Source organism: Bufo bufo, chromosome 1 (assembly GCF_905171765.1).
Source record: "Bufo bufo chromosome 1, aBufBuf1.1, whole genome shotgun sequence".
NCBI lineage: Eukaryota > Metazoa > Chordata > Amphibia > Anura > Bufonidae > Bufo > Bufo bufo.
Window position 1 is genome coordinate 719,664,419 of NC_053389.1, and position 13,019 is coordinate 719,677,437.

The window sequence follows — 13,019 nt, forward strand, 5'->3', positions numbered from 1 at the left end:
GGAGGGGAAAGACAAACAAAGGGGACACCAACACGGACAACGGTGAGCAAGGAATGGCGGGGAATGCCACTCACCGTGCCGTAAATGCTGAAAGCCCCATAACGCTCTCCCTCCGGAGAACGCGCATGCACCCCATCCGTAGATAGCGGTGCATGCTTTACCCTCTTCCGAGGGAAGGACCAGGTGAGGAGCCATTCTGGTCATACTGTCAAAACTACAAACACACTGTGGCTGTTGCCGCAGGCAACGACATGGGTGGCAAGCGTGTCCTGGGAGTCAGCCCGAAGGCCGGGACACTGCCACCACATGTACACATACAACCAAACGTTGCCACGGGCAACCACAGTGAAGGGAAGATGTCAGTGCACACCACACACAAAACAGAGTGCACACAGACATACAAAAGTGCAATCAACACACACACCTAACAAAAAGGTTGCTAGGTGTGACCGCATGCCAGAGCAGCAAGCTGCCTAGCGACGCTCAGGCTGCTCTGCTGCTAAAAACACTGGTTGCCCGCGGCAACCACAAGTGAGGCCACAGACAAGCGGCCCTCACCCGTGGTTGAACGCCCATTCAAAACCGCAGGCAACCGCATGCGGTAAAGGAGTCACGGTCATGGGCATGGCCGTGACACATAGTTGCCAACAGTTCCCAATTTGCAGGGACTGTCCCTGATTTTCAAAGACAATCCAAGGCAAAATTGGGTGAGGCCATCAGCGACCCCACCCATAAGTGGGCATTTGCAGGCGTTCTCAGGAGTGGGGTATGCGATGTCCCGATTTTACCAACCTAAACGTTGGCAAGTATGCATTGGAGGTGGACAGGGGTCAGTATGAGCTCTCTGACCAGGCTGTGACTATGCATCCCCATAATATTATAATGTGTGTTCTGACACCTTTCTATTATAGCCAGCAGTAACTTTTTCAGCAATTTCTGCTACACTAGCTATTGTTTGGGATCAGACTAGCCTTACTTCCGCGTGCCCATCAAAGAGCTTTGGGCGTCCATGACCATGTTGTCTGTTCACTTATTATCCCTTCCTTTGACCACCCTTGGTACTGACCACTGCATGCTGGGAACATCCCACCTCAGCCCACAGACGTAATAATTAGGGTTCACTCACATGTTGTTTTTTGCCATAAAATCTGCAACATCATGTCTTCCCCCATGTTATCCTATGGGACTGAAAATAGTTTATCTCTGCATTGTGTTCTGCAGTGTAATTAATGTTGTGTTGCGGATAAGTCTTGATAACTCTCCCCCCAGCCAACTGCAAGTCATCCAGATGTGTACACGAGTAGTGGTAAAGTGTTCCTGCACTTTGAAAAAAACTATGTCATAGCCACATATCAAAGCTTTTGATCGGTGGGCGTCCAAGTGCTGAGACCCCCACCGGACTCTAGGACAAGGGCTCTCATAAAGTGCTTTCTCTTCTCGGTACAGGAGACGAGCTCAATAGAAAGTCTATGAGGAAGGGGTCTCAGCACTTAGACGCCCATCGACCAAAACCTTTGATCTGTGGCTATGACATATCAAAAGTTTTACCAAAGTTCAGAGACAATTTTAAAGTATTGTCCAAGTGTAATTGGAACTTTCCTAGCGACAGTAAATGTGCTAACATTACAAAAGAAGTGATACCGGTTTTCTCCCCTGCCGCTTATTGACGCACACTCCGGTCCTGCAGCAGTGACGCCACCATGCTGCCAATCACTGGCCTCAGCAGTATATGACATGAGGTGGAGTGTGTACAGGACATCACTGCTCCACCAAGGAAAACAAATACCAGGTGGGAGGACCAGAGCATAGCACAGGCAGCGGCAAGGGAGAATAAGATTGAACGTGACTTTTTTTTTTTTTTTTTGCACATTTGCTGTTGCTGCCAGAGATTTCATTGAATTTGGACAATCCCTTTAACTTGTCACTGTACACCATTATTACAGAATCCAAATGTGGTCTATGCGTTAGAAAACTAGCTTGGAGATGTCAAAAGGTCAAAGTGCCACCAATCTAAACTGATGGTGGTGGCAAAGGCGGCTCCACCCTGAACCAGAAAGGGATGGATTTGTGACTCACGCTGACTACACTAAGCTTTAGGCCTAGTTTACACGAACGTTTTTTTTGCGAGTTAACGGGCCGTTTTTTTGTGGTCCGTATACGGAACCATTCATTTCAATGGTTCCGCAAAAAAAACGGAATGTACTCCGTATGCATTCCGTTTCCGTATTTCCGTTTTTCCGTTCCGTTGAAAGATAGAACATACCTATTATTGCCCGCAAATCACGTTCCGTGGCTCTATTCAAGTCAATGGGTCCGCAAAAAAAACTGAACACATACGGAAATGCATCCGTATGTCTTCCGTATCCGTTCCGTTTTTGCTGAACCGTCTATTGAAAATTTTATGCCTAGCCCAATTTTTTCTATGTAATTACTGTATACTGTATATGCCATACGGAAAAACGGAACGGAAAAACGGAACGGAAACACAACGGAAACAAAAAAACGGAACAACGGATCCGTGAAAAACGGACTACAAAACACTGGAAAAGCCATACGTTCGTGTGAACTAGGCCTTATGGTCTAGTTTCGGGTCACTTATTGTTGTAAAGCAGCAGAGCTAAGATGCAGGCAGGGATTTTACGTAGCTATAGTTTTGAAACAGATGATATCACCAGGTGTGGGAGTCAAATTTTTAACAACAGGTTCCCTACTCAGCGGAGGACACGCAGCGTCACGACACATGTTTACATATACGTACACCATATATATTTAACACACATACACATAAATATATACATGATAGACATACATAAATACACCATATATACACTACACACACATACCACCCAACTAAGGAGCTAAACTAAACAGCGGCGCGTGAAGCAATGGAAGCGAACATCTCCAGCTCCCCTGCTGCCGCCAGAGCACCGGACTGGGACTCAGCCGGTAACACGGTTCTCCGATCCGGTAGTATTTTTAACAACCGATTCTGGAGAACTGGAGGGAACCGGCTGAATCCCATGCCTGGATATCACATTTGGTAATGGAGCGTTTCATTTTATTAATTTTATTGAATTTTTCATCTTTATTACAATTCATTTGGTAGAAGATTTCAGTGGTTGTTACCATCGCTGGCTTCATGCTCAGGATACGTCATCGATATCTGATCGGTGGGGGTCAGACTCCTCCTATTATCTGTTTCCAGCTCTGTCCCATTCTGCAATACCAAGCCCAGCCACTATACAAGGAATGATGCTGTGCTCATTATGCAGCGAGGAGGCCGCAACACTCACCGAAGCGCTGAGGCCTCTTCAGACAGCTGATCAGTGGTGTTGCCGGGTGTTGGACCCCCACCGTTCAGATATTGATTACCTATCCCGAGAATCGGTCATCAATATTCTACCCCTTTAAAATGTTGACAGTTATTTGATTTTTTACAGCATAGCCCCCACATTTTTCAGAATCTGGGTTCTGATGTCATTCTTAAGTATTTTCTCCTTGATCTGTTCAGGATCAAGCCCGTAGTGTAGTTTAGTGATAGATAAATCCCATGGTGCTGTGCAGCCTACCGCTTCGACACCTCTCACGCCCCCCCCCCCCCCCCAATCTTTTGTGGGCAGACAAAAAAGGGTTAAGTAATCTTTCTCACCGTGGGGTTTTGGCTGCATTCCCCATATCTAGGGCAGTCATCAGACTCCTGCTGTTCGCTGTGTTCTGCTGACAAATGACGAGTGTGAGTTCCTTATGGCATCCCCTGTTTGCAGTAAAATTAGATCAGACTCAGACAACAGACCCTCACGCTGTCCCTTGGCTAAACTGTAGGATCAGGAGACGTGGGCCGAAAAGCATGACCTGCTTTAACCCTAACATCTCAAAATTGTTCCTTCGCATGTATCCGTCTCTCCGCGAAATGATTGACAGTAAAGATCTAAAATAATATCCTGATCGCCGTGGCAGGGTGTTAATCAGTTATGAATATACCCCTTTAAGCGGAACTGTCTGGAATTGAGCGTTAAATGCTTATTCTTATGAGAACCTTGCCCTGAGGGGCTGCATTTAAAAATCTATTGTTCAGAGCCGCTCTCCCAAATGGGGCTTTCCCAGCAGTATGGCATTAGCACATCATTTTCAAATCAGCTTGCAAGGAAATATGATGTTTGCCAAACTCCATAGCCACGTATGATCAGTATATCTTCACGTACTACTGTGCACGTTAAATATCGATATGGGGGGAGGACGGGGTTAAAGAAATGGACGGAGGTGACCCTATGGATGCCAGACTCTCAAGGGTACGGTGTCGGGGAAAAGCCACTCGGCACAATATGTTCTAACCTAGTAAATCAAAGGAAAACATAAAAAAATAGGTTACGACAGAGATGTATACTTAGCCGCGGTGATCTATTGGGATGTAGAGACTGATAATAATATCATGAAAAACGATCTAGCAATAAAGAAAATGATATAATAACGCACGGGGCAATTTAATAAGCAGCAATATAATATCATGTAGAGCAATGTGTCTGCGGGCCCCCCAGGTATCAATCTCGCGCCCTGATCGCTATTGATTTAATTCACTTGTATCCCTCCGTGTTAATTTTTCATATGCTTACAAAACAGCCCTTTGATTTTCTGTCACTCGTTAATTACACTGTTTTGCCATTAAATAGAAGGCTTTGTGTAAACTAATTACAAGGTAATCATCGTCGACCACGAACGCGCCGCTTGTACCTTTTTTATTCCATCCTAGGAAGGAAAAAAAAAAAATCTCCACCGTCTGCGCTCGAACCCCCTCTCCACTTGCAATCATTAGCTCCTACTAATTCACAGCGTTACTGCCGAAGAGAGGGGGACTTGTAATCGTGGCCATATCAGTACTGTTAATTACCGAAGTAGAACATTGAAATGATGCCAAGGACCATTGTTAGAAGCAAATAAAAAAAAAAAATCACACACAGACCAAAAAAAAAAAAAAAGAGTTTGAATGTTATTTTCACCATCTGGGGAGCAGAATAGAGGAAAACAGCAAGAAAACAGCAGTGACAAAATATCATAGCTGCAGCTCCAGGCCTCGTAGGCCAGATGGAGGGAAGAGATTCGACAGCATCAATCGGATGCGGAGGGCCAGGTTCCAGCAGCCGAGCTGTGACAAGTGGAGGAGAGGAGCGGAGATTTGCAATGTGTTCTTTAAGGGCCGCTGTTAACTCCTCTTCTACCAGAGAAGGGAAAAGTATGTTGGAGTTCTTACCAAGATTCTCCAGTACCACGTACTTTCATGTAATGGTAGGTTCACGTGGAGTTTTTTTGGAGGAGGTTTCGAGGCAGATTTTTTTTCAGCCAAAGCCAAAAGTGGATCCAGAAGAAGAAGTATAAGTCCTTTCTTTATATTTCCAATTCCTGATGTGCCCCATTCATCTGGGAAACGGGGCTAGGTGAGTATTACTTTTTTTAATTTTATTAAAACTACAAAGGCTTCACTAAGGGGGTAGTACTATTGTAAGGGGGCAGCACTACTGGAAGGGGGACACTATGAGGGAAGCACCATTGTAAGGGGGCACTAAAAGGGGCATAACTACTATGTAGGGCACTAAGGAGACATAACTACTGTGAAGAGGGCACTAAGGGGACATAAATACTGTATGGAGGCACTAAGAGTGTTCTATTGTGAAGGGGTCACTGAGGGAGCATCTCTACTGTGTGGGGGCACTAAGAGACAATTCTATTGTGATGGGGGCACTAAGGGGGAATGACTACTGTTGGGATGTCTGAATTTGGTGCACTTTAGAGTGAGTAGTCTAAGTTTATACCTCCTATTATCTGGCTTACTTTGCACTAGAATCTTGTGTGAAAATTCTGTTGCAGTTTTGGCGCACAGTGTCGCAACTTAATGGGGTTGTCGACTGCTTTACTACTGATGGAGGGGGTCCGACACCCCACAACAACACCGATCAGCTCTGGCACTAGAACTACACAGCGCCGTCCATTGTGTGGTGGACGATACTGGTTACTGCAGCACTGCTCCTATTGTAGTTACAAGCTCTGTCCGCCACACAATGGACAGAGCTGTGTACTTCCATTTCCTCAACGTGAGAGAGTACAACTGCTCTAAATACACTGCGTGCAGAATTATTAGGCAAATGAGTATTTTGACCACATCATCCTCTTTATGCATGTTGTCTTACTCCAAGCTGTATAGGCTCGAAAGCCTACTACCAATTAAGCATATTAGGTGATGTGCATCTCTGTAATGAGAAGGGGTGTGGTCTAATGACATCAACACCCTATATTAGGTGTGCATAATTATTAGGCAACTTCCTTTCCTTTGGCAAAATGGGTCAAAAGAAGGACTTGACAGGCTCAGAAAAGTCAAAAATAGTGAGATATCTTGCAGAGGGATGCAGCACTCTTAAAATTGCAAAGCTTCTGAAGCGTGATCATCGAACAATCAAGCGTTTCATTCAAAATAGTCAACAGGGTCGCAAGAAACCTGTGGAAAAACCAAGGCGCAAAATAACTGCCCATGAACTGAGAAAAGTCAAGCTTGCAGCTGCCAAGATGCCACTTGCCACCAGTTTGGCCATATTTCAGAGCTGCAACATCACTGGAGTGCCCAAAAGCAGAAGGTGTGCAATACTCAGAGACCTGGCCAAAGTAAGAAAGGCTGAAAGACGACCACCACTGAACAAGACACACAAGCTGAAACGTCAAGACTGGGCCAAGAAATATCTCAAGACTGATTTTTCTAAGGTTTTATGGACTGATGAAATGAGAGTGAGTCTTGATGGGCCAGATGGATGGGCCCGTGGCTGGATTGGTAAAGGGCAGAGAGCTCCAGTCCGACTCAGACGCCAGCAAGGTAGAGGTGGAGTACTGGTTTGGGCTGGTATCATCAAAGATAAGCTTGTGGGGCCTTTTCGGGTTGAGGATGGAGTCAAGCTCAACTCCCAGTCCTACTGCCAGTTTCTGGAAGACACCTTCTTCAAGCAGTGGTACAGGAAGAAGTCTGCATCCTTCAAGAAAAACATGATTTTCATGCAGGACAATGCTCCATCACATGCGTCCAAGTACTCCACAGCGTGGCTGGCAAGAAAGGGTATAAAAGAAGAAAATCTAATGACATGGCCTCCTTGTTCACCTGATCTGAACCCCATTGAGAACCTGTGGTCCATCATCAAATGTGAGATTTACAAGGAAGGAAAACAGTACACCTCTCTGAACAGTGTCTGGGAGGCTGTGGTTGCTGCTGCACGCAATGTTGATGGTGAACAGATCAAAACACTGACAGAATCCATGGATGGCAGGCTTTTGAGTGTCCTTGCAAAGAAAGGTGGCTATATTGGTCACTGATTTGTTTTTGTTTTGTTTTTGAATGTCAGAAATGTATATTTGTGAATGTTGAGATGTTATATTGGGTTGACTGGTAAAAATAAATAATTGAAATGGGTATATATTTGTTTTTTGTTAAGTTACCTAATAATTATGCACAGTAATAGTCACCTGCACACACAGATATCCCCCTAAAATAGCTAAAACTAAAAACAAACTAAAAACTACTTCCAAAAATATTCAGCTTTGATATTAATGAGTTTTTTGGGTTCATTGAGAACATGGTTGTTGTTCAATAATAAAATTAATCCTCAAAAATACAACTTGCCTAATAATTCTGCACTCCCTGTAGATTATGTTCTTCTCTTAAACACCAAATTTCAGACCTTCATATAGCCCTCTGCAGACATATACTGGAAGTATGTGTATTCGACATTACAGTCCTTAAAATATAGATACATGTATTATAAACAAGCACATATACCAGAAAAAGACACAATACTATAATGCCATTAAATAATCTAGAGTAAGCCCCCCCCCCCCCAAAAAAAAATATGTTTTCAGTTTGCGTCAAACATGTTTACCAAAATGCTTCTATTAACCCTTGCGATGCTGAAATCTGTTAGTCTGCATAAGAATAACAATGTCTAACTCAGTGGCCCCAAAATACCAGTATGTTGTCAGAGGTCATATTACTATTTGATGATCTGAGTAAGTAAATTTGGGTCTCTGGCCCAAAAAAATGCAATTTTCAAAGGTTTTCAGAGATTCTGATATTATTGACCAATACTAGGGATAGGTCATCAATATCAGATCGGTGGGAGTCTGACAACTGCTAGAAGAGGCTGCAGAGGGTTGTCACAGGGGTTAATAGAAAAACTCTAATGTTGATTATTGTCTTAAACCATTTCCCTAGGCCAGTGACGCCACCGTTCATCGGTCACAAGGCTTAGGAGCAGCTCAGTCCCATTCCAGTCAAAGGGGCTGAGCGGCAATACCAAGTACAGCCACTATCCAATGGATGGCGCTGTGCTCAGTAAGCTGTGAGGAAGCCGCAGTGCTCACCATAGCACTACGGCTTTCTCAAACAGCTGATCCGCAGCGGTGTCGTAGGATAGGTCAATATCAAAATCTCAGAAAACCCCATTATGCTCTGGATGGAGTTTTTTTTTCCTATGATGGAAATTAAAACTGGAAATGAAACAGAGATGTGAACTTGGCCTTACACAGGCTGTGTTTTAAAAGGGTTTTCTGAGATCTTTTTACCGATGACCTATCCTCAGGATAGATCATCAGTATCTGATCAGTAGGAGTCCGACACCTGGGACCCCCGCTGATCAGCACGCGTAGTAGCGCCACGGCACTCCTCGTAGTAGCGCCACGGCCTTCTTACAGCTTTCCTTAGGCCAGTGACGTCACGTTTATCGGTTATTTGGCCTAGGTGCCGCTCAGCCCCTTTGAAGTGAATGAGGCTGAGCTGGGATACCAAGCAAAGCTGCAATACAATGTACGGCGCTGTGCTCGTGAGCTGAGAGAAGGGCGCGACGCTACTGCAAGTGCCGATGCCTTCTCAAACAGCCGATCAGCGGGGTCCCAGGTGTCGGACCCCCACCGATCAGATACTGATGACCTATCCTGAGGATAGGTCCTCAGTAAAAAAGATCTCAGAAAACCCTTTTAAAACACAGCCTGTGTAAGGCCAAGTTCACATCTCTGTTTCATTTCCAGTTTTAATTTCCATCATAGGAGCACAAAACTACAACTGACAGGAGTGCCATATCTGTCACATGACCAGTGTCCATTGACCAGTGTCCACCAGCCATCATTTTACCAGAAAAAAAATTAGCGCTGGATGATGTGCAATTTTTTTTTCCAGCATTTATGACGGAATCTATGACACAGATGTGACCCCAGTCTCAAAGAGGACCTGTCCCCTCTCCTGACACGTCTGTCCATAGTAGGCGCTTGCATTCCACATGCAATGACAATTCTGGAGCTTCTTTCCATATAACCCTGTTGTGCCACTCCTCTCTTATTCCTGCTAGAAGTTTATGAATGAATTGACAGCAGTCTGCAGTAAAGTCCAACTGGGTGTTACCTGCACAGTCTGATACTATCCAATCACTGCTGCCAGTGTCACCCAACTGGTGACACCTTTATTTAGACTGCCAGCAGTTCATTCATAAACTCCTAGTAGGAATAATAGATGAATGACACAACATAGAGCTATGTGAAAAGATGCTCCAGAATTGTTATTACATGGGGAATGCAAGTAGTTACTAAACAGACAAGTTAGAAGAGGTGACAGGTCCCGCATTTTTCACTTGCATGCAGTGAATTAAAATATATAGGAAAGTATTTAAAACTTGCATTACCCTTGTGTACACTATACGGTCTGATACAGAAACTACTACACATGAAGCACAGAGTAACGCCTGCCATTAATATAATGTATCTGTGCAATCACTGGCTTAGGAAATTAACTTTAAATTAAGATTACAATACTAATATTGATTTGTGTCACTGGTGAAAAAGAGCTGATAATGTAATAAAACGCACAATTATTTATATAGGAAGTTTTTCTATATGAATACCTAAAGAATAAGGGTGAGAAGGGGCAAATATCTGCCCAATGCCATCATCATTTATTCATTAGCCATTATTTATATGGCACTTACATCCAGCCGAGAATACACTCACATCGGTCCCTGTCCCCAGTGGGGTTCACAATCTCATTTCCGTGTCTCAAGAAATCTCTAGGGCCAATTGCATAGGAATCCAATCAAAGCAATGATTAGAAACCCACATAAACATTCATAGAACATATAAACTCCATGTACTGTTTGCCCTGGTCATATTTGTACCCATGGCCCCGAAGCTTCCAGGCAGACAGATTGTTGCTTACGGACCTTTGCTGACATTGGGGTGTAATTTATTTATTTTTTACAATTATTCAAAGGGGTTATCTGGGATGTACATTGTCAATTGGCTTTAGTGATGTTACGCATGTTTGTATGGGTATGGTTGCTGTAACGACATGATTATGTCACATGACTACTTGGACCTGATATCAAGAGGATGAATCCCAATGGGTGCAGTTGGAATAAGCTATTAAAGGGGGCTGTGTTATTAGGGTCTATAGCACAGTCACGTTATGTACGTACAACAGATTACTCTCGACATAAAGCATACCTAACCTTTAAACAAACTCTGCATTGATCAATAGTACAGTGTGTGTACATGAGGAATAACACTTTTTGGCCACTTTATCACCTGTATCTGCGATTTTCTAGTACTTTTTCCTCTGTACATGCTAAACATCTAGATTGCAGATCTCTTCGAGATGGTGGGTGGAGGCTAGTTGCCATCCACTGCACAAAGAAAGTAGATGAGACTCTACTCCCTAACCTTCTCTTACTTATTCAGAACCAGCCCCAGGATCATGAAAGACATTACAGAGAGGTACTGACCTGTATTGGTTGTGCTGAGATATAAATCTTCTATGTAACTGTGCAGTCTCTTTAGTCTCTGTCTCGGAGTCCTGTCTCACGCTGCTGCTCACTCCCTTCCTCTCCATAGACTCATATGGACATGTGTGTAATATAGTCATCCTGTGAAGCTGCTCCACATGGAGACAGAATTCAAACCATTTTTTTTAAATGAAAAGCAATTAGTAAGGGGATAAATAGCTGATAACATGAGAACTAGACATTTCTCCCTTATGTTTTATATTACAAAGTTTCTTGTGGTCACTTGTGCTGTTGATTTATGTAAAGTTGTGTGAAGGTACAGTAACGTTTTTAATGTATTGTTCTCATCTAAATTTCACTCCCACTTTAGGAAAAGGTTCTGCAGAGGATTGCGCAGGAACTGCCACCGATCTTGGAACACTATGCACAGCCGGTGAACAGAAACCATTATCCAACATGGGACAAGTTTCTACAAGCATTAGTGAGCCAAGGTAAGGAGGCCTTTTGTTTGTTAAAATATGTAAAACATAAATTATTTTTTTTTTTTTTAGACTTTTCTAAAAATCCGACAGCCTTCTGAACTGTGAAGGGAAGATTGTTTCCTCAGTACCTATACCCCCATTGTGCCCCCGTTTTTTACTTCTCTGCTGTCCTCACATGATCGCCTGTACTGACTGTGGGCTCTTCTACTGAGGTCCTGACCGGATGTGTTCCTGAGTCTTCCTGTTCAGCTGCATTTACTTAGGTAGACTTAGTAACACATCCAATCAGGACCTGAGCGGAAGAGCCTGCTTACAGTCTCAGCAGTCACATGAGCGCAGAGGAGATGTCGAAATCAGTGGGAAATAGAGTAGGTACTGAGGAAACTATCTTGCCTCCACAGTCAGCAACCTGATGGATTTTTAGAAAAGCCAAGATAACCTCCTCAACCTTTATTTGGTATGGTTCTAGCGACCCTCCGGTTTCCAGACTCCTCTTTCACCGTCCAAGATGGGCACTTCTTCTCAGACTACCTGATGCACAATATACAATGGTAAGCCACAACACTTCCTGCTTGTCCAGGTCTTGGATTGTCCAGCATTGCTCACGTGAGCAGTGGTAGCCTATCCCAGGGCAGCAGCAAGTGTCTTGGACTACCAAATGCACTGTATGCATCAGGTAGTTTGAGAAGCGGGTCTGCCATCTTAGATGACAAAAGAGGAGCCTGGGGATTGATGGATCTGCAGCTGAAAAGATGATAAGGAGGTCACTATGTGTAAGTGTTCTGTTTGTTCCCCAGTCGCTTTAAAGTATTAATCTTCAATTAAGTAAAATTTGAGAAGGTCAAGAAACTGTTGTAAGTTCCTGTATATAAAGGTCAAGAGTCTCTCCTAAATTCAAGCAATGCTGGCTGTGGCGTACATAGAGAAGTAAGGGCCCCATAGCAAGGATCTAACCAGGCCACCCACACAGGACAGAAGGGTTTCTGCCTGAACCCCTTTCAATGACCCTTGGGCCATTTTTCCACTGCCTCATTTGCTAAAAGTTGTTCCTTCAGAGGGTAGAGTCCTGACCAAGTTTTCACCTCCAGTAGAAGAGGAGATAATCCCAACTAAGACTGGGCCCCATAGCAGTCGCATGGTCTGCCGCTATGGTAGCTACGCCCCTGAATGCTGGCCCCTATTGACAAGATCACTAGCTCCTAGACAAACTAGACGTATACCTCTAGTATGGTAATTCTAAATGGTTGGCCAGTAGTTGGAGCTTCTGCCCTGAGAATGGCAACCCCCAGCCAAAGAGGGAAACTTAGACCTGACCGAGCTGTCTGTTTTCTCATTGAAAACCTCTCTACCTCTTCTCTGCTGTATTTTGCCTGGTATATGGGTTTATCATTTAGTAAATTACAGAGTAGACAGTATGTAGGGCGAAAAAATACAGTAAATGAGAGCAGAGCTGTAATAACTACTGGAAGGACTTCAGCAGCACATCTACAGCAAAACAGCTGATCAGTGGGAGTGATGGGATTTTTACCCCTGCCAATCTCATATTAAAGATAGGTCCACCATACTTCAGTCCCAGAGAACCCCTTTTAAAAGGGTTGCCTGGCTGATATTTTTTGAATGCTTTTAAAAACATTTTTTAAAAATTCATACTTCACCGATTTCCCCACTGCTCCCATTCCAAAACTTTCCGAGTCAAACAACATCAACAAAAAGAAAGATTAGGCTATGGATTTACTTTGTAAAC

The 13,019-nt window shown here is 43.8% G+C and overlaps 1 protein-coding gene across 1 annotated transcript in view; it reads left to right on the plus strand.

Moving 5' to 3' along the window:
- The window catches only part of IQCH (IQ motif containing H), a 141,165-nt gene that overhangs the window by 90,731 nt on the left and 37,415 nt on the right, over positions 1-13,019 (plus strand). The window contains exon 15 of the mRNA XM_040414305.1: positions 11,164-11,284. Within this exon, the coding sequence (XP_040270239.1) occupies positions 11,164-11,284 (121 nt within the window). The remainder of the gene's footprint in view (positions 1-11,163; positions 11,285-13,019) is intronic.